We start from the raw sequence: 22,056 nt of genomic DNA, 5'->3' as shown, positions 1-22,056 counted from the left end.
TCCACTACCACCTTGCCTCCCTATGGGTGCTTGACCGTGCCAGACGGTGGTTTAATTTACAAAGAAATTTCAGCACAACAGTGGTACCGTAAATACGAGATTTTCTCTTCCCGTCTCAGAACTGGAAGCAAATTGTACGCGGCTCGGGTCGCAGCAGTGAGTGTAAATCCCGTTAGGGCAGCAGTGCGTGTGCGTGTGTGTACGTGTGTGTGTGCGTTCGTGGTGCCGTGCGTGCGTTTGTTGTGCTGCCCTAGACCCCCTTCGGCCCTTCCTCGGTTTCGCCCTTTACAAGACGCACACACACACACACACTGGGTCCGTGTGGTCCGCGGACCAACAATTATCGTCATCGTCACCATCGTCAGTGAAACGGGAAAGGTGGCAAGAAAAGGTGTACACCCCGACGGTCGTCCCGAAAGTGGTGCGTATAGTGGTGGTGTGTGGTGTCGTTGTGTTGTTGCTGTTGGTGGTGGTGGTGGTGCACTATTGCGTTCTCAGAGGGTGGCGGTTGGGCTGTCTGCTCCCGTGAAAACGGGAAAAAGGGGTTGAAAATCACGGCAGAGTCAGTGGTGGAGCCTGAATCGACAGGTTTTTTTTTCGACTTGCTCAAGTGCAGTTTTCCACGCCGAACTCTGCGGAAAAGTTCTTGCATAATAATAATAGTAGAAGAAAAGCTGGCACTGCTCCGCATTTGCCCCCGTCATGTGAAAGGTGCTTCCGTGTTAACTAGTGGCATGTGTGTGTTTGTGTGTGTACCTGATGTCGTTTATTGCGCGATGATGTGATATATGTTGTTTGCGTAGCGTTTCTATTTATTTTGCATCATCACGAACGGGTGGCCGACTTGTGCGTATGTTTGCTCTGGCTCTCCCCTGTTCAGTTGTTCCTCCCCTGTCCAGAGTGGAGTGATATCGTTTTTTTATCTCCCTCTTCGGGTAGATATTTATAATTAAAGATGGGAAAAGGAAAAGAAGGTGTGAAGAGAAATGGGGGGGAAAACGCTATCAACTTACCTTGCATGAACATGAACATCGTGAGCGAATGGAAATGCCAACCTCTAGTAGGCCGTACACAAGAGCAGCACGACATGATGATGGCGATGACGGTGACGGTGATGATGATGATGATGATGATGATGGTTCTGTCAGTTTTCCTTTACTCCGTTACATAAAAATACACCTCCGCCAGAGTGTGGTGTGCACGAAGGGCTCTCGGTGATGTTGGTGTGGTGTCACCCCATATACTAAGAACCTCCCCATCCTCCCCCCCCCCTCCATCCCTTCCTCAGTAGTGTTCAACGCCTTTGTAGTGCGCGCGTGCCTTTCTTTCTTCCCGTTCGGTCCAGTTGACCCTTTCACTACACACCTTCCCTGCCCCACCATGGATGGAATAGCCTGTTCAATAAAGTGCAACATACATACGTACGTACGCGACAGAACGAAAAGAGACAAGAGGGGGGAGAGAGCTCTCTCCGCGCCCCATCAGCAGTGCAACTGTGCACCGAGAGCGGTGGAGCTTTTCTTTCCATTCGCTTGTCGAGTGCTTTTTCTTCGTAAATCAAGAATCTACCCTACGTTTGACACTTCCATTTCCAGCGGGGGAAACACGTGCGTTGGGATTAGGAAAGGAAGGGGTACCGAAGGGGGTTTGGCTGCATCAATAAAATCACACTTCAATCCATGCCCCCGCGGGTTGTTATCGAAAAGTCAGCAAGAGCCACCCCATTGTGGAGCGTTCTTTGTGTCTGTCTCGCCCGTTCCCACACGTTGCTGAAACGGGTTTCCCTGTCCCCATCTGGCAAGCATAAGGTGTGTGTATGTGCATGTGTTGTATGATCCCTGCAACACAGCTTTAATCGTCGAGGTCGTTCGTTGCATATGAATTCGCGTGCTGCTGTCTGGTGCGGCTCTGTGGTTGGTGTTGATGTCAGCGCCCCCCCCCCCCCCGCACTTTCCCGTACAACGTGCTGACCAAGCTGACAACCCCGAGGGAGCCCAACACGGCGCGCGAAAAGGTGGCGCGATGTACAAGCGCATAAACACATTCACGATAGGCGAACAAACCACATTCAAACCGTTATGGATTTGCATTCGTTCGCGGTTTTTCTTTCTCTCACTCTCCACAAAGCGTTTGCATTTCACTTTTTATTCCACTCACATTCCGCCCGTTTCACCCCATTGTAATTGTCGTCGTGTCCCTTTGGTGTGGTTGGCTTTTCTTTCCAGTCTGTTCTGGGGTGGATCACAAAGTACAAGCGAACGACACGATCGATCGAGTAAATGATGGTGTGACGGTGTGAGCCAGGCGAATGTGGGACGTCAACGGCACCCGCGAGACGCAAAATCAATGACCCACTCTAATCAGAACACCCCAAACACTCATCGTTCTCATGCGCGCCCGTCGATGTTTAATGCATGTTTGTTTTTGTTTTCATTTCGTTTTACGCAGGCCTCTTACTCTCATCGCGACGGTGTGGCAACGGCGACGAAAGGGGCACGTTGAAGCTTTAAATTAAACCAACGCTCCTTCCGGGGAAGCCAGCAGCGGGACGATAATTGCCGTGCTAGTGGGACGCACCTCACGGGCACGCAGCACCACCGCACGGAGTGGTGGTGGTGGTGGCGTCGGCGGCGGTCTACTTTCGAGGAAAAGCCCAGCTCGAAGCAGGAAAAACGGAGGGCATCAGCAGCACGCAGCTGGCGGCGGCGGCGGCGGCAGCGGGCATCATGACGGCGACTGATAACACGGTTCGCTTCAGCGATCATACGCTCGATAAGGCGACCAAAGCGAAGGTCACGCTGGAGAACTACTACAGCAATCTGATCACACAGCACGGCGAGCGGAAACAGCGCCAGGCGAAGCTGGAAGCGTCGCTGAAGGACGAGACGCTGTCCGAGTCGCAGCGGCAGGAGAAGCGCATGCAGCACGCCCAGAAGGAGACGGAATTCCTGCGCCTCAAGCGCTCCCGGCTCGGGGTGGAGGACTTCGAGGCGCTCAAGGTGATCGGACGGGGCGCATTCGGCGAGGTGCGGCTGGTGCAGAAGAAGGATACCGGGCACGTGTACGCGATGAAGGTGCTGCGCAAGGCGGACATGCTGGAAAAGGAGCAGGTGGCGCACGTGCGGGCCGAGCGGGACGTGCTGGTCGAGGCCGACCACCAGTGGGTGGTGAAGATGTACTACAGCTTTCAGGTGGGTTGGGGCGAGGCGGGGAGCTGTGGCTTTCCTTACGTTTTTCCTACCTTTTTTTGTAACTAACAATTTCCCTCGTGTTCGGGTTTTGCGCAGGATTCGGTAAATTTGTATCTTATCATGGAGTTCCTTCCCGGCGGCGACATGATGACGCTGCTCATGAAGAAGGACACACTGTCGGAGGAGTGCACACAGTTCTACATCGTCGAGACGGCGCTCGCGATCGATTCGATTCACCGGCTCGGCTTCATCCACCGCGACATCAAGCCGGACAATCTGCTGCTGGATGCGCGCGGCCACCTGAAGCTGTCCGACTTTGGGCTGTGCACGGGGCTGAAGAAATCGCACCGCACCGACTTCTATCGCGACCTGTCGCAGGCCAAACCGTCCGACTTTATCGGCACCTGCGCCAGCCCGATGGACTCGAAGCGGCGGGCGGAAAGCTGGAAGCGCAATCGGCGAGCGCTGGCGTACAGTACGGTCGGCACGCCGGACTACATCGCGCCGGAGGTGTTCCTGCAGACGGGGTACGGGCCGGCGTGCGACTGGTGGTCGCTCGGCGTGATCATGTACGAGATGCTGATGGGCTATCCGCCGTTCTGCTCGGACAACCCGCAGGACACGTACCGGAAGGTGATGAACTGGCGGGAGACGCTCATCTTCCCGCCAGAAACGCCTATCTCGGAGGAGGCCCGCGATACGATAGTGAAATTTTGCTGCGAAGCTGAACGACGGTAAGGAGAGATAGGTTACTCTAGAGTTCGTTCATTGTATGCTAATTAAAAAAAACGGTCTTTTTCGGTTACAGACTCGGCTCACAGCGTGGAATTGAGGATCTGAAGCTAGTGCAATTCTTCCGCGGCGTCGACTGGGAGCACATACGAGAGCGTCCGGCGGCCATCCCGGTGGAGGTGCGCTCGATCGACGATACATCGAACTTTGACGAATTCCCCGACGTAGCACTAGAGATACGTAAGTGGCATTTCCCTCTTTCCGCATGTGATCATTCGAATTACTCTTACTGTTTCCTCTCCCGGTTCCATTTTACAGCCGCCCACCCACAACCGGAAGGGGAAGTGCTCAAGGATTGGGTGTTTATCAACTACACCTTCAGACGGTTCGAAAGCCTTACCCAGCGCGGAACGCCGACGAAAAAGTGAGCTGTGAAATAAGAAAACAAGATCCGGTAGCGCGGAAGAAATGGCGCCCAAGCAGCCAGACCAGCAGCATGCACCAGGTGTGCAAAGTGTGAGTAGTGTCGGCCCCAAACGACGTCTGGCTTCTGATACCGTAGAGCGACTCCCCAAAAAAGAAAAACAAAAAACCACAGATGCTGCTATTAACGCTCCAGCGCTTCGAGACATTAAAGAGCGAATAGGAAAAAAACGGTTCACTAGGATATAGAATGTGAGCGGTGGGAAGATGATTTCAGGCCTTTTCGGGTTATCGTATGCACCCCACCCCTTTATCCCCTCCACTCTAGCAGACTCACACTTTAGTGTCGCATCCAACTGTGTGGTACTACAACGGTTCGAGTGTGGGGTGTGTGAAAAAATTGTGTTGTTTTCGCGCATTTTTAAGGTTCACTGTGGCGCTCGATCGTGCGCGGCGCGAACGAGGCACACGCGCTCGTAGTTGGTTTCTGATAATTACACACAAGTGCAACCAAATCGTATCAAACATGCTTGCCGTGGAACGGAGGAGAATGGACACACACACACATACTATTATGCAGGGAGAGGACGTCATAGTAATTGAACGAAAGGAATCAGAAAAATCTATCGTAGCTAACCACAAAATCGTAACGAAAGTGTGATGCGCCTGAAATGGTGAGATTGCGAGTTTAGCGCGCTGTGGAGAGTTGCCCATAAAATATCATCCCCTCTGCCCCTTTTACTATCCACAAGTAACACGTAAAACGAAAACCCAGAATACAGGGTGTTCCAGGGGTTCTCATTGTTGTGGGACACTTCCTTGACTCTTTCTTATAAAAAGTGAACTTCAAATGATGGAAATTGGACTTTATGGTACCCTTTTTGGGCAGGCTCCTTGAAAATTCCTATTGGATTTGTCCTACAAGTGTTCTATAGAGTTCAATTCCCATTACATTAAGTTCATTTCACGTCAGAAAGAGTCAATAAAATATCCTACAGCTTTGAGAACTCCTGAAAACCGCTGTAATGTTTGAGTGTGTCGATGCAGAACTCTATAGATGGCTGAACTATAATAACTCCCTCTCCCAACACACACACACACACCCTACTGTACTGTTTTCCTACTAAGTTAGCGTGTTTTTTTTTTCTTGTACTAAATTTGTAGCTGCTTGTTTTCGTTTTTCTTTCGTTTAGCGTTTATTCGTTCTTCCTCACGTACCAAGTACTAGCCGTTAAATCCGTTTTGTTCGTTTTAAGTATAATCTAAATAGATGTGTTTTTTCTCTCTCTCCTTCGTGTTTAAGATGAGATTCGCTTGCGGTGATCGCGGTAAGGATAGGGCGTAGTTGTATTTAAAGAAGCAAGAGGAGGTGAGAATACGCACCTTTCTTTTTGCGATTTTCTTTGCCTCCCCCTGACCTGTCCCGGGGCTCGCGGACCGTCCACAGCAAAAGGCGAACGTTAGGTAAAGGTAATGATGGTGTACGGAGAATGAGCATTTGTTTGAGGAACTGTTTCGACGGAAGAAATTTATGCTTTTTAGATCTTTCTTCTCCTTCTGTTAAGTTATTAAAAGTAAAATGGTTTGCTTTAGGAGAAGGACGACTCGAGGAAAAAAGGAAAAGAAAAATTGATCTGTATGTGGCGGAGAAAGCGAAAGAGTGTCGATGAAACACACGGGGCAGCCTCTAATGGAATAATCGAAAGGGAAATCGAAATCAAAATGGAAAGGATGAACAGATAGAATCCGCCGCGTACTGTACTTGCCCATCTTCTTCCACACTCAAATGAGCTTGAGCGGTGCAACAGACACGAGATAAACTCAGCAAAAAAAACTCAGTTCAACTCGTACGGCTCGTCTTTCTCATGGTAGTAGCGTTTTAAGCATCCTTTCTGTGTATCCTTTTGATTTTAATAACGGAAATCGGTGGTGACTACTGCGCGTGGGCGGGCAAGCGAAAGATTGATGATCGCGGCACGGCATGCTTATGCTTATAAGGCATGATGATTGGAGCCCATAGTATTAAAATAGAATATTGTAATGTATGACGACGATGATGAAGGATGATGCTGATGATGTATTGTATTGTATTGCATTGTTTTCTTTTTAATTATAATTATTTTTCGTTCGTAAGTAATTGCAAAGCACTCATAAAGAAAGCCACGTACACAAACACAGACCTTTCATTGGGGCAAGAAGTGTGCCTCTCCAAAACAAAAACCTTCCTCAAAAACCTCGAAACGGGTGAGGACTTGGCGGATGGTGCTGAATTGTGCGGCACATGGAATGATAATAAAATGACATGATGTTGTCTCGTAATTACGATCGTACTATCTACCGAACCACCACTCGCGATCGTGGTGAAGCGTTGATGAATCAACTGCAGCGTGTCCATCCTGTTTCCCTGTGGTCCAAACAGGACCGTAAGCTGGTAGATTTAACCGAGGGCATACGGAACGATGATAAATGAGTGTAGTGTAGCGTAAGGAGATCACCATCTCAGCTCCTTTGCAATGAATTGATTTGTACATAGTGTTCCCACCATTATGATTTGCACACTGCGTTGTTGTTTTGAACTTTGCATCAAACAACTGTGTTCCTTTTTTTTTTAATTTGCCGATTTGTTTTCATTTTATTTTCACTTCATCCTCCACCTCTAGCCCACAAAATGACCGGTAATAAATTAAACAAATGCGCTTAAAAAGTAAGATTAGTGTGGTGCATATGAAATCACGAAAGAATCTAGAATGCAGAAACAATTTATGGAGTGAGGCACTGTTACCGTCGGTTGGAGTTGATAGGATTATGACGACAGCGAAACAACAACATGTGAAACACTTCGAATACAGTCTGGTAAGTTGCGATTACTTACTTGCTTACTTATCCGGCGCTACAACCGCTAGCATGGAGTCAGTAGTGTCCAAAACCGCGTCACGGTTTCACGCCTTCATCTACCAATCCGTTATCCCGGCCTTAAAGGCAGACGCCTCCACGCCATCTTGCCACCTCAATTAAAGCCTACCATGCCTTATCTGTCCATGTGGACGGCCTAAAAAGACTTTACGGGCTGGGTCGTCCATTCTCATGCGTACAACATGGTCAGCCCACCGGAGCCTGACGAGCTTGATACGCTGTACGACAGTGAGGTCGCCGTACACATCGTATAGCTCGTCATTATAGCGGCTCCTTCCACACATACGGGGCTAAGTATCCTTCTGAGCATCTTCCTTTCGAACGCGGCCAAGAGGGTTTCGTCAGATTAAGACAGTGTCCATGTCTCAGAGGCGTATGTGAGTACCGGTTCTATATAAGTGCTATATGGTCCCAGCTTCGTCTGTCGCGACAGGTTCCTTGAGGTGAACTGATTTTTCAGGCTGTAGAATGACCGGTTGGCAGCCAGCATCCTTGCGCGCAACTCAGCTTCTATGCTATTGTCGTTGCTGACCTTTGACCCGATATAGGTGAATTCTGGGACGACTTCAAAAGTGCGTTCACCTATCGGTACGTTACGCCTACGTAAGTTTGGATTTGTTGTTGGTAGGGTTGCTGATCTTGCCAACATCAGTTTGGTCTTAGCCTCGTTTATCTGCAATCCGAGGTTCTCTGCCGCCTGCTCGATCCCTTGGTAGGCTTCTGCTACATAGGAGAGCCGCAGACTAATGATGTCTATATCATCAGCGTATGCCAGGATCTGGGATGACTTATAGAAGATTGTTCCCGTAGTCTCCACCCTAGAGTCGCGGATGGCCCTCTCTAGCGCCATGTTGAATAGGAGACAGGCAAGCCTGTCCCCCTAGCGCAGACCCTTGGTGGTAGCAAAAGGTCCTGAGAGTTTTAAGTTGCGATTAATATATTGATATATCTCTTTGGAATATTTCTAGGAATCTTACATAGTAGCCATTGTCCTAATGCAAAAACTGTTTATTCTGAAATTTCTGTTACAAAGAGTAAAGGCCAAGGTACATTGTCCGTACTCGCTCGTGTAATTTCGATTTTCACTAGCGCATCTGGCTGAGGCTGACCGAAGCATGTTCTGGTCATCGAGGGAATGGTCGATTTTTGTTGTTTTTTCACCGTTTTTTGTTATGCGAAAATGTCTGAAATACTTGCACAACATCTTTATCTATCAATTGCATAGCTTTTCCAGTCCAGTTTAGGTGAAAAACATGGAAAAATAAAATAACAATAACATATGTTTCGGTCAGCCGCCGCCAGATGCGCTAGTGAAAATCGAAATTACACTAGCGAGTACGGACAATGTCCCCCGGCCTTACCAAAGAGGAACAATTAAGACATCAACACCACATTAGAAAGTCCTTTGGGATTCGTTATGAACATTTAAAAAAAAACAGTAGAAGGTTGAGATTTTAAATGTTCTTTAACTGATAGTAATCTAAAATGTATTATTAATGATTTTAATCGTGGTTTCATGCTTCGCTACTCATCTTCTTCTTTTGGCTCAACAACCGTTGCCGGTCAAGGCCTGCCTGCCTGCACCACTTGTGGGTTTGGCTTTCAGTGACTTATTGATCCCCCCATAGTAGGATAGTCAGTCCTACGTATGGCGGCACGGTCCATTTGGGGCTTGAACCCATGACGGGCATGTTGTTAAGTCGTACGAGTTGACGACTGTACTACAAGACCGGCTTCGCTACTCATAACCGACATTAATATCGATAATACTTCCTCAATTGCCTTACTCGTGCTCGTACATGTCATAACATTTAGATTTCCTTTCTTGGAACTCAACTGCTACATACATTTCTTGTGCTTTCTGCACACACACACAAAAAACCGGAAAGTGTTGTCTTGAATTTGTTAAAAAATACGACTATTTACGAGTGTCGTTCATCTGCAAATCATTTTTTGGTATGCTCGAAAAATTCGAAGTGTTGCATTTCGCGTGGTTGCACGTCTGGATCGTTTGCGTGAATCATACGCAAATTCGTTGATTTAAGACCAGACTTGTTTTTTTTGTGTTTAGAAAATATATTTGATACTAAAAAAAAGTTACTGGACTTTTTTTGTTCTCAGAAAGACGTGGTGCTTTGGTTATCTTTTGAACCACGGGTACCCGCTCCGTACATTGTAGATGCGGATTTTATAATTGCCACAAAAAATAACCATCGCGATATGGTACAGAGCAGAGTGCGTTTACATATTGTGGCACGAGATTATAACGCAAAACATCGTAAATGAATGCAACTAGACCGGCAAGAAATAAATAAACTGTAATGTAAATAGAGTCAGGAGCTTCAGAGTTGATGCTATACGGTACGGTTACGATAAAAACAATGCCACTTTATCTTGTTGGTGTGTTGATAAGACACTTGCTGGAGATGATCTAAGTATATAAACAAATCAAACAACAAGAACTGATTGAAAAGGATTGACTACGCCCCAACAATATTTCAACAACGCCCGGTGAATTTCGAACGAAATTTCGATTGTAAAAAAGAATAATAAGAAATCTCAATTCTACTCTACTATGAAATGTACTATTGTAACAATTCCGATTATTTTTCATTGTACCTTCCAAAAACCCCCATCTATCATCGTTGTAACATGCACGACAACCCATTTCCGGACCGGCAACATTCGCCGCACGAAACAGGAAAGATAAGTGCGATCAAGGGAAATGAATAATCTCTCAGTGATAGCAAATTGCAATCTCCTATCTCTATACGACGCAACCTGTTGACCGGATGGCTTGAGTCTATAGGTAGATAGGTAGAGGACACAGATAGGTAGATACAATATTAGACAAATTGTAGAAAAGCATTCTTTTGTTGGTTATTTAAATAAAATTTAAAAATTTAAAAAAGAACAAAAAAATAGAGTAAAAAAGAAAATCAATATTCTTTGCAGAAAATCAATGTTCGTTTCATTTAATTCATTCAAGTGTTTAATTTTAACAGACAATAAAATCACAATAACAACACATTACAATAAAATGAAATAAAGTGTACATCAATAATAGAAAAAAGAGAAACAAAGAATATGAACACAAAATTTAATTAAAATAAAGTTAACGCAATAAAAGTGCAGAAAAACTAGAAGAGTCAGGAAGAGAAATGAAAAAAAAAAACAGTATAAGATAAGATATAAGGTATTACAGTATAAGTATAAGTATAAGAGGAGTAAATGCAAACAGAACAACAACACTAGTACAGTAAACGTTTGTTTGTAACGCACTGTAGTAACTGTAAAAACGCCACACTTTTCCCATCAAGCGTTCTCCGTGAAAATCACTCTCTCTCTCTCTCTCCCCTTCACTCGCTCTCTTCGGCTCTCCCGTGAGAATGATCATTTGATAAAAGCTTTGCTGCGTAGCTGCTGGGGTACCGCATTATCAACCCCTCCTTGCTAAACTCATGCTCTTTCTCTCACTCTCCCGCTCGCGTGCGACTCTCCATCGCTTTTTTAAGGGTGGGTTTTTCACCCCGTACCCCGTGCGGAATAAATCAACCCCCCCACCCGATTCGCAGATGTTTTGTGCAGCTTCGCGCTAGCCGCGGTACGCGTACGGCGCTCTCCAGTCAGTCTGTTGCGTTTCGCGTTCCGTGGCTGTATTGCGTACGGCGGCGTACGGAGTTTGCTGTTTGCGCTTGGGCGAGTGCCGCGAATATCTAAAGCGCGTGAAAAGCGTGACTGCTTGCGTGCGTGCGTGTGTGTGCATTAATTTGGGGCGCAAAAAAGCACGGCAGGAAGCAAGAAAGAGGTAAAGATAGAGATAGTTCCGTACTTCAAAGAGGGCATTTTATGATGCCCCGTTTTTACAGCTGTTCCAACTGTTGTTGTTTCGGTCGGTGTGTCTGGCCTGGCGAAACTCGGTGTGTATGGGTACCAGATGGTAGCGCGAAGAAAGACATACGATAGTGTTGTTGTGCTGTGTGTGCGCATTTTTCGCATTTATGCTCGATGAGTTCACTCCCATTGAGCCTGCTTCTTGGTGAAGAATTTTCCACTTTTCCATTACCATGATAGCATAATTGAGCGAACGTGCCTGCGTGGTAATGAATTTTCCATCGCTCGGGAAAATGGGGAGCATTCCGGAGGAACGAAAAAAACTCCCCACAGTGTGCGTGACAAGTTAATGCAACAGATGACCGAGTTTGCGAACGGGGAAAAAGTTTTGAACAATCAATTTCCAGTGTTTCCTTTCTTTTACCGTATGTGTTTGTGTTTATATTTTTATCCGCAACGTCTCCCGACAATCTCTCAACAAGTTGTTGCGCTTTATGAACTGTTGTTGGTACCGTGTGTGTGTCGTGATGATGATGATATTTTTCAATAATTATAAAGAAAAACACTTTAAGAGGAAAACGATTGCTTTTTCTTCACATTTCCATTTTCTAAGCACGTTGTGCATTAGCGGTTTATGAAGGAAAATTGACCTTCCCCGCTTACCATTACGTCTGCATGCAAGAGCGGTTTTTAGTGTCTATATGATGCTTTCACCTTGCGTTTTTCCTAGTGGGACATATGGAACAAGGCCTCCCAACCATTGCCCCACACTTCCCCTTTTTTTCCTAACGGGCTCTGTGAATGGTCACGCTTGCGAGATACCACTTACTAGCTACAGAAGGTTAGCAAAAACGTACGAACGTTAGGTCAAGGAAAGGGCGTGTTGTGTGTGTGTGTGTGTGGCGTGGGTTGAGTTTAACCAACCCCCTAAGAGAAGAGTACGGTGATTGTGTGTATCACACTCGCGTACAAAATTACTGTAGTTGATTTTTCATACGCAAAAAAAAGAACGCACACGGGTCACCGTTGTTGTTAATGAGCAAAACTACACACCACCAACTCCTCATGGGCAGCTGTGAGAAAACGGAGTGGCATGTTTTGCGTTTTATCGCAAAACAGTTGGAGCCGGTTCGGGTGCTGTACGTGTTGTGGTCCCTGTGGGGCCGTGGATGAATGTCACGATTTGTACGGTTGTTTGTTAGAAGCTTAGAAGGTGGACGAAAAGGGTAGTGTGGAAGTGAGGGGATGTTTGTTTGTGCGGAGAGTGTGTGCGCTAAGTGAGGGTTAGCAAGGGGAGTAGTACTTAGTATGGATGGGAATTTTATACGGTTTAGCGTGATTGACTAGTTGTGGGAATGAATGGGCAGAATAATAATTGAATTTACTCACATTTTTGATGAATAAGAAGTTTGGTTTTTTGACTAAATAAGTTTTATTCTATCAAATTTAGAATAATAAATTATCACAAACTATAACATTACATTTGTTATTTTCATAATGCTTAATAAAAGGATTCAAACATTCCTCTAAAATATGTCTGGGCGAGTACACATAAGAAAAGAAGTTCATCTTAGGTTCGAGAAGCTTTTTTATTCGTATTTTGCACGGCTCAATACACAGTGTCTGCGTAGACCAGTGACAAGGTGCCAGGATTTTAATCTACAGGTTCAGCGATCAAATCTACACGGAAGCGATAGCCTCGATCTCATTTAAATTGCTTTGTATTATTTACACTTTAACAGTTAGTAAACACAAAATTGGGTTTTTAAGAAAATTTAATTTGTTCTCATTGAAAAGCGTTACATTATTTTATCTCTAATTATAAAGCTTATGCGAACAATGCAAAGAAGAGATGTGGGAAATCTTCAATTAATACGACCTTTGCGGTAACTGGTCCTAATAAAAAAAGGCAAATCTTATCATTTACAATAACTTATCATTCAGCTGCGCGGTCCATTACACGTGAATTATATTACCAATGTGGCGTTGTAATGCCTTACACCTTCCAGCAATTACTCAATCCGCTGCCTGCATAGGCTCAATATACACACCACGATAGCAGTAGGTTTCAGGATCGTCTGCCACCATTTCAGCTAGCCTTCCCGGCCCTTCCCTTCCCATCCACCGCAAATCAGGCGAGGTTTGATAGAATTATCAGCAGCAAGATAAAAGAAGGCGCGCGAGCAAATGTCAAGTGAGAGCCGGCAGAATGTCTCCCGGGCACGTGTGAACGTGAAAGAATCTGCACCATATAGAGTGGGTGGTTAGTTGGATTGTTTGCGGGGTGGATGGTGTAGAAGCAACGAACAAAAAAAAAAATGAACAAAAAGTGTTCTTTATCTTTCACTTATGACGTGTGTGCTGAGTGAGCTAGCTATGAGCTACTATGTCTGATGTGGGGGTTTCGTGATTAGCGGCAACGGTCTACCGGGACATACTCTCAGAACACGCAAGCAAGCTGACCACAACCGGGGGCGGGGGGCAGGCATACGGTTGAATGAAAATGGAGAAAAATCAATAAAAAAGACACGCTTTTAATATTTTACACGGAGCAAATCGTGCAGATTATTTTTAGACCTTTGTGGCCAGGGAAATTGTGTTAGTTGGAATAAATTACAGGACTAGCTAAACACCGTACAAAGCAACCGCAAACCGTACGCTCGGTTAGGTGGAAGGCAGCTTATGAGGGTGTTTAGAAATGAGTGGAATTTTGATGTTTAAATAGGCAGTAAAAATAAATAAACCAAAGCAAAACACAAATGCGAAAGAATATGAAAGCAAATTCTCAGTTAATGAGGAACTTTTCCTGTGTACCGGCAATGGCAATGTAAATGTTTGAATTTTTCCTTCCAAAACCACCTTGCAGGCAGCGTTTTTGCGTACGATGGCGGCATGCTGAATGCCTCCTACAGTTCATTATTTTATTTGTCGATTTCGCTTGATGGTGTGAAATAATTGTGCGATTGCAGTACGGAGAAAGCCAGAAAGTTGGTTGGCGAGCACAAGCAAACTCGATAACGACACCAGCAAAAAGGCAACGCATGGTTTTGTTCGCTATTTAGTCTATTTAGTCTATTTAGTCGGAGAAAAGTATAGTAGGTGACCGCTAACTGGATGTGTTTTAGAACAGTTTTTTTTTAAACTGGAAGTTCGCTAACTGAAGTGATTCTCAGTTAAAAAACACATAAATTTCAAAACATGAAATATCCGGAATCTTGCGAAGCGAAAATCATAGCAAAAGTACATTTTTCTCACAAATTTTAACTCTCATTTAGCAGTCAGCTACTGTAAATAGGGAACCTGTATCTTTAATTGTATTAAAAAATATTAGTTAATTAAATTACATCATTAATTAATGGGCACCATTCAATCAAAACGATCCACCTTGCAGAGGGTGCAAAACGGTCTATTTCTGTGTGCAGTAATGTGATCTTTCATTATAGTCATAGTAGCCATGGAAAAAAATCAAAGAAGAATCCGAGCATCCAACCCGCCCCATTGGCGCATTGGGGCATGTGTGTGTGTGTCCTTTCACGCTGCAAATGTGAAAGTGATTTAATTTGTCTCTTTGCCATCTTTTATGCTTTGGTGGATGATGGACTCGCAAAACTGAATTAGGTGAATGATGGATGATGGATTTTCTCGGACTGTGACATTGGTGGATTTTAGAAACCGCCTTGAAACGCAAAATGGAATTTTCAACGCCATGACCATGGGTGGATGACGACACGGTTGACGGAACCGCTCAGTCTTAGATAGTTAGGAAGTGTGGGTAGGTCACTTCCTAACTATCCAAGACCTTTTGGTCAACAAATCGTGCCCATTCACTCGTAAAAAAAAGGGGGCGACCCTAGAACTGCTTATCAAACGTGTGCCATCGTTAAGCTTGCTCCAAAGCCGGAAGTTTACCCTTCAGAGTGGTTCAACGTTTGGGTGGGTCAAGTGCAAGGATAGCTGGCCCTGATCACACAAGGTCACTTTCACAAATGAATCATCTTCTTTGCTGAGGCAGTTTTGCTGCACGGAGGCCCTACCAGAAGAGTTTAAATTAATCAATTGATTGCCGAGCCCTACGAATGCGATCGATCGAATCAATAATTTACTCCCATTGCGACGGGGACAATAAAAGTGCTTCTAGAAGTCTCAACCGTTCGCTTTAGCGTCGGTAGAGCCTCGATCGATTGTGAACGGTTTGCGGAAATGATAGATAGGAATTGGAACACAGCTGTTTGTACAGTTGTTTTATAGTGTTGTAAACTGAGCTGTCTGAGTGTAACGAACTGGCCAAAGATGTTTATCACAGCCACTATTAGCTCCATGATAGGCACACTACGAGATATGGGCGAGTCTAACTTTAGTTCCATTGTAGATTAGAATTCCGCAATACATATCTGTTGCGAAGATTGGTTCGTTCGCCAGAAGTAGAGTTTGTTACTGGAACGAAGCAAGTACTGTATCGATTCTTGGATTGCAACAGGTTTGTGGTTTGTTTCTTGACTGAGGCAGGTCTAGGAACAGATCTGGAAATAGAATAAGTTCAGTATCAGTTCTAAGATCGATATGAGTTGGGGATCACTTTCAAGACTGGTATATTTTCAGTATAAGCTTCAGAAACGGTACAAGCTCTTGTACAGATAAGGATCTTAAAGAATAAGTTCTTGGGCCTGGGGGTCAGGATATGTTCCAGGACTTGTATGGGTTCAGAATAAGTTCCTGTTCTTGGGCTATTTTGGGTTTAGAATCAGTCACAGAACTGGAATGAGATCAGGATCACTTACACGAGCGTTATGGAATCGGAATCAGTTCCAGGCCCGTTATAGGTTCAGGATCTAAGACTTGTATGGATTCTATGGGATCAGTTTCAGGACCGAAATGATCTATGTAATAGCTTCAAAAATGAACCAGCTTTGCGATCAGTTTTATGATTTGTATGGGGTCAGGAATCTGTATGAATTCAATATCAGTTTTAAACCCGGTCTGTGAATACCTTCAATACCTATTCCAGAACCATTATGGGATCAGGATCAGATTCAGAGTCCGTATGGGTTCCTGATCTAGAAAAAAATCCGCAAAATCTAGAGCGAATTCCGTAATGGGTTCCGAATCGGTTCCAAGGCTGGTATAGTGTTAGGACCAAATCTAAAATCTGTGTGGCTATAGTATCAGTTCTAGTACCGTTATTGGAACGGGATCGATTCCAGGATTTGTGTAGTTCCAAGACCAATTAGAAGATCTATTTAGCGTTGGGATCAATTTGAGAACCGGCGTGAATAATTTTAAAGCTCCAGTATTAACATGAAATTGTGTAGTATTTCTTTATTCTTCTTCTTCTTTGGCTCAACAACCGTTGTCGGTCAAGGCCTGCCTGTACCACTTGTGGGGTTGGCTTTCAGTGACTTATTGATTTCCCCCATAGTAGGATAGTCAGTCCTACGTATGGCGGCACGGTCCATTTTGGGCTTGAACCCATGACGGGCATGTTGGTAAGTCGTATGAGTTGACAACTGTACCACGAGACCGGCTAAGTGTATTATTTACTGTATTTCTTTACTGAATCGATTTTTAATCAGTTCCTTTTTGTATCTGTTCCTTGGAATCGAGAGACAACTGACTATTAAATTAAATTGTCTTTTAACATCTTATATTACGAAATTATATTTCATCACCCTGTAACCGGCCTGAATGAACTAGTTACTAGTAGATCCATCTTATCACTTGTGATGTCTGTCTCTAATTACCTCAAAATGTCTTGGGTTAATCAAAATGATTCATTTGACATCACAACACCTGATCTCACCAATTTGTTAGTCTTACTCATTCCCCTGTTTGATGTTAGCGCAAGGGTGTGTGTAATTAAACCTCGTGTAATTAAATGCCGATCTCAAGCTCATAACCGTCAACCATGGACAGTGAATAGTGTGGGCCGAGCCACTTAGTGTTTTATTGCGCTTTGCTGCAAACAAACTGCAAACGTAAGCAAAATTGGAACAAATGTGCATCGTTTACCGCTTTCGAGCCGCTTCCACGTATCGTGTGTTGGTCATTGCCGGAGGTTTCTGATTTCTTTTCCGTTTGTTTGTGGCTTGGTGTATCTGTTTATTTGTTTGTGCGATTTAAAGCGTTCAAGGAGATCAAATTGAAGTTTAATTAAATTAATAAAAACAAATGATAAAACTCAACTAATGCATGTTTACTGTCCCACCCTTGCTTGTGTAACATGGGCTTCGATAACGATGATTCATTCAAGATCGCACCATTGCTTATCATTATTTGAAATTGATGTATCACGAGCGAACATTATGACTAAATAAGCCTGCCTATCAATGATGCTCACAACTGTGCCTCTCTTGTAATTACAGCACTTCGTGCACCGTGAAACGTTAACAAACAACCAAAACGCAACGGCCACAGTATGGATAACAGCCCACCGCCACCATCCGCGCTGAACAACTTCCGCATCCTGTACCTCGTGACGCAGCTGGTCGGCATCACGATCATCATCCTGGTGAGCTGCTGGATCGGCATCCACCTGAACGGGCTCGGCTGGTCCGCCCGTCCATCAGTTCAGTTCAACTGGCATCCGCTGCTCATGTCCGTCGGCATGATATTCCTCTACGGCAACTGTAAGACTGCTGTCAGCCACTCGTCGGTGTCGGTGGAGCTAATTGGTTTCTTGGTGCCTGTTTTTTTTTGTAGCGATCCTAATCTACCGTGGATTCCGGTACGCACGCAAGAAGCCGCTCAAGATTACGCACGCCACCATCCACGGGGCGGCCTTCATCTTTACCGTGGTCGCACTGGTTGCCGTCTTCGATTCGCACAATCTGGCCAAACCGAACCCGATCCCGAACATGTACACGCTGCACTCGTGGGTTGGACTGTCCGCCGTGATACTGTTTTCGCTGCAGGTAGAGTGCACATATAAACCCCCTCTCACAAACAACAAGACAATATTAACTGAATTTTCTTTCCAAATATCTCTTTCAGTATGTGTTTGGATTTGCGGCCTACCTTTTCCCGGGGGTACGTGAGCAGCTACGCGCCTCCTACATGCCGGTGCACGTGTTTTTCGGCGTGGCTGGATTCGTGATGGCGATCGCGGCCGCACTGCTGGGGCTGCTGGAGAAAGCCATCTTCTCTGTGTAAGTGTTCTGCTTCTCCCAGTGTCCTAAGACAACGGCACTAATTGCTAATTACTCATCCTTCCTCACACATAGCAAAGACTATTCCGCACTGCCACCGCAAGCCGTACTGATCAACACGATCGGCATGCTGTACATCGTGTATGGTGGGCTGGTCGTGTTTCTCGTCACCGAGCGTCAGTACAAGCGGCACCCGCTGCCGGAGGACGTGATGCTACTGACGCACAGTGCTAGCGTTGGCTCGTCGTAAATGCGCCGGACAGTTTCGCGTGACAACATCTGGATCTCTCACCCCATTCACACACGCACAGCAACATTCCAACCCACAAGGTGTACAGATTGGAATCGAATCTAGCGAAGCACCCTATGCCCAATCGAAGCATTAAATAGTGTAGTGTTTGACCCATCGAACAGGTGCATTTGTGGCAGAGCCCCGCAAAGGGCGCAGAGCACAGACCTTTACTCTTATTCGAGTGTGTATTATTAGTCATTATGAGAAAACGTGTATATGTATGTGTGTGTATATATATACTTATAGCACAAAGTACTTAGCTAAAGTAGAGCGAGAAACAAAAAAGAAGATAAAAAGGACCCCTTAAAAAGGGGAGATCCGGCATGCTCAATACCGTTAAACCCTCAATCCCGTATGGAGAAGCAGTACTTTTGCTGCGTTTTTATTGCTTCAAACAAGGGCGAAAGTAAATAACTGTCCTTTACGTTACATTCGAGAAGCGTTACGTGCGAAATGAAATTCCCAAGCTGCCTTTTGGTTGAACGAGTAAGAGAAATAATAGAAAAAAACTATAAATAGGATTTAATAAGATTAAAGCCTGTTCTGTCTAGTACTTTTCATTATATGGTCATGTTGAGGGCTAGTGAAAGACCAATATTTTGAAATTTGAGTTTAAAAACCCCAGATAAGTGGGTGATTAACGATTAAGTGTCGCTTTAAAACAACTATGGGTTGACCTGTATACTATTCTGACCAATAATTCGTTGTGTAATTACTCATACCATCCAGTACAAGTTTTTCCAAGAAGTTTTGGATGCTTGCTTGGGTTTTTTTGTTGATTTAATTTTGTTTTAGATTAGACTCACAATATTTGTTACCATTTTCTTAAAATGTTTAGATTCGTTCCTAACTGTATTGATTGTTTTCCAAAAATAAAATGAATTATTGGTTTCAAAAATCATGCAACGATGCCAAAAAATCGTAGGAATGGTTTAAAAATATAAGGAAAGTGGTTAAAGTTGTGAAAAGATTTCAAATAGTTTTGGAAAACACCTTAAATAATTATTTGATGGAACACCCTAAAACTCCCTGAAAAACAATAAAAAAGGAAACCTTTTTAATCTCGACAACTATAACAAACGTGCAAACCAAAACTGCTGCTTGGGTTTGAGGCTTACAAGCGTTACGCGTAACGCTTACACCAACGTAACGTAGAGGGCTACTGTTTTCCTTTCCCGACCCGTCCTTACAATACAGACAAACGGCTAATCTATATTCTAATAAAACCATATTATCAAAACTCAAGCATTAATCGGATGGGCAGTGTAATCTTTCCTGGTTCCAGTGGATTACATTACAAATCACATTTTAACACATGTGCGGTTAATCTATTTTGCTTGCAATGAGTGTGAAAATGTTGTCCGGTAACCAGATACTCACAGCCGCTCAACCACAACGATCCTCAGCCGTCTGATACACCATATCAAGCATCTGCCGAGCCAACCGCAACTCGGACGGGCTGTGCAGCGTCGGCGAGTAGAAGTTGGTCCAGCCCTGCTCACTCGCCGGCGGTATCGTAAGCCCTTCCTGGTCGAGCGAATCCTCGTCCCCATCGTCCGGTATGGGGGCGTGTGCACTCCCATCTTCGATGCGCACCGGCAGCAGCTCGATCGTACTATCCGGAAACACGCCCAGCTCGTACAGATACTCGTACAGCGATTGGGACGCTTTGGCGAGCGCGTTCGTCATGTGCAGAAAGCAGGCACGGCTTTGCACAATCTCGGCCCGCTCCTGCAGCGCACTGTACCGGTACGGGCTGAACCAGTACATGAAGCTGTCCCGCGCCCAAAACACAAAGCAACAGTCCCGGCCCACGATCAGCAGTGCGGTGCAGGAGGCAAGAAAGTAGTTCACCATCTCCTCAAAGTGTTTGCGCTGCCGGTGTCCTATCGGCGAGGTACGGCACGTTACCGTATACCCACCGATCGTGTAGTTTGGTTCGCTTTTGTCGCGCATAAAGCACGCCATCCGCTCGGCTGCTTTCCAGTGCGTTTCAACACGCTTGAAGCAACCGTTCAGTAGCTTATTGTCCCACGAGCGGGGTTTGGTACGATCCTGCTGCGCACGGTCCAGCACGTTCAGCCCAATTTCCAGCGACCGTTCCAGGCTGGGCCGTACCAGATAGATGTTACCGTGCAGGATCGCTTCCAGCGGGGAGAGCAGCTTCATCCCGATGGAGCGTTTCATCTTCCACACGATGCGCACCACATCACCTTCCTCGACCGAGTGCAGCACCACGTTGGAAAGGAAGTACTTGGAGCGTTCCGTGCAACCGTACGTGTCCTGTACGAGGTTCACCATCAGCTGGGGACAGCTGAAGAACATGAGGGCCGGTTTGTCCTGCAGGCTCGGGGTGTAGAAGTACCAGCCGGTTAAGAGACGGCGTATGAGGAAGAAGTGTCCGTCACACTTCCACACGGCTGCCTTTCCGCGCTTAATGCGGGATAGTGCCTGATGGATGCTTAGGTGAACGTGATCCGACCGGTCCTGCGGTGTTACGAAGCGTCCCTTTACGAGTGTGCTCGAGAGATGAATGTTGTACGTTTTGTCGTTTCGACGGATTGGGAGCTTGGTTTCCAGTGGGGCTTTGGCGATCGACGACTCCTGGGCCACTATTTCGGAGAACGTTTCTGGTGTCCATTTCGGGGGTGATTTCAGGATGGTGAACAGATAAGCAACGGCGAGATGTTTAAGGATATCATCACTGGTCGCGTGGTAAACAAAAGCGGGGAAGAGCGTTTAGTTTAGCGTGAAGTTGTTGTAAATGTTCTTTCCCAAGATTACCTGTTGCGGTATGATTTAGTGTACGCTGCTGCTCCCCTTAAGATGCCAACCTGTTGCGGTTCGCAAACGTTCGGCTGCAAGCTTTCCCTCACTCCTGGACTCTTGCCAGCGTGTAGTTCCGTTTGACTGGAAACTGAGCAAAAATAAGCATTCGCATCAATCAATTCAAAGGTGAAACGTCAGGAAGGGAAAGGTTCGTTACTTACATTCTGGCGGTGGTACACGTACCTGTACCCGATGGCTTTTCTTCTCTACGGTGGGAGCAGCGACGTCGGCACTGTCCGGTGCTATTTCACTCATAATTTAAATGCACTTACTTTTTCCCCGATTATTAATGGGATGATAATTTAGAAGTGAAGGTATGAAATGCGATCTACCTGGAATTTACTGCACAGAACTATTGGACAACTTCGTGTAGCAGAGTTGCGTAGCAAAGCCTACTGACACCGGGCTGGAAAGGGAAATTTGTCATGCGGGGAATCTTACTGAGTGGCTGATTTTGTGCTTCATTCAGGTCATAGGTTAAGATTATTGAAGGATTTAAATGATTTTGTTTGATATTTGGCATAGAATGAAGATTTATCAACACTATGTGTTGCATAGGTCCAATTAAAAATAACGGTCAAATTTAAATTAGAAATTTTGCGCAAATATGAAATATTTCACGAAACTTTTCCACCCGCAAAGCTTTGGTACAAAAAGCTGTTCCAAGTTTTTACAGTGACGGCAAAAAAGGCGTGTGAGT

General features: G+C 45.3%; 3 protein-coding genes across 7 annotated transcripts; 2 read left to right on the top strand and 1 right to left on the bottom strand.

The window, feature by feature from the left end:
* Window positions 1–51: 51 nt before the first annotated feature.
* LOC121591942 (serine/threonine-protein kinase tricornered) lies at window positions 52–6,665 on the top strand. 2 transcript variants are annotated; one of them, XM_041913061.1, is made up of 5 exons: window positions 52–421; window positions 2,449–3,191; window positions 3,288–3,925; window positions 4,000–4,163; window positions 4,242–6,665. In XM_041913061.1, the coding sequence occupies exons 2-5, from the start codon at window positions 2,727–2,729 to the stop codon at window positions 4,349–4,351; spliced, it is 1,377 nt and encodes a 458-aa protein (XP_041768995.1). In that variant the 5' UTR covers window positions 52–421; window positions 2,449–2,726; the 3' UTR covers window positions 4,352–6,665. The 2 variants fall into 2 exon arrangements, with proteins under 2 accessions (XP_041768995.1, XP_041768996.1); XM_041913062.1 differs by lacking the exon at window positions 52–421 and adding an exon at window positions 454–711.
* LOC121591944 (plasma membrane ascorbate-dependent reductase CYBRD1) lies at window positions 4,348–19,772 on the top strand. 4 transcript variants are annotated; one of them, XM_041913065.1, is made up of 5 exons: window positions 4,348–4,439; window positions 17,453–17,716; window positions 17,790–18,001; window positions 18,081–18,235; window positions 18,311–19,772. In XM_041913065.1, exons 2-5 carry the CDS (start codon window positions 17,506–17,508, stop codon window positions 18,483–18,485), a joined length of 753 nt encoding a protein of 250 aa, XP_041768999.1. In that variant the 5' UTR covers window positions 4,348–4,439; window positions 17,453–17,505; the 3' UTR covers window positions 18,486–19,772. The 4 variants fall into 4 exon arrangements, with proteins under 4 accessions (XP_041768999.1, XP_041768998.1, XP_041769001.1 ...); XM_041913064.1 differs by lacking the exon at window positions 4,348–4,439 and adding an exon at window positions 10,872–11,067; XM_041913067.1 differs by lacking the exon at window positions 4,348–4,439 and adding an exon at window positions 11,498–11,518.
* A 61-nt stretch (window positions 19,773–19,833) lies between these two features.
* LOC121591941 lies at window positions 19,834–21,770 on the bottom strand. The gene is made up of 3 exons (XM_041913060.1): window positions 21,518–21,770; window positions 21,312–21,444; window positions 19,834–21,231 (listed from the first exon to the last, which is right to left on the bottom strand). The coding sequence occupies exons 1-3, from the start codon at window positions 21,609–21,611 to the stop codon at window positions 19,914–19,916; spliced, it is 1,545 nt and encodes a 514-aa protein (XP_041768994.1). The 5' UTR covers window positions 21,612–21,770; the 3' UTR covers window positions 19,834–19,913.
* Window positions 21,771–22,056: the final 286 nt, after the last annotated feature.

This window comes from Anopheles merus, chromosome 2L (assembly GCF_017562075.2).
Source record: "Anopheles merus strain MAF chromosome 2L, AmerM5.1, whole genome shotgun sequence".
NCBI lineage: Eukaryota > Metazoa > Arthropoda > Insecta > Diptera > Culicidae > Anopheles > Anopheles merus.
Note: the sequence above shows the minus strand (reverse complement) of the source record. Positions and strands in the feature narration are given on the sequence as shown.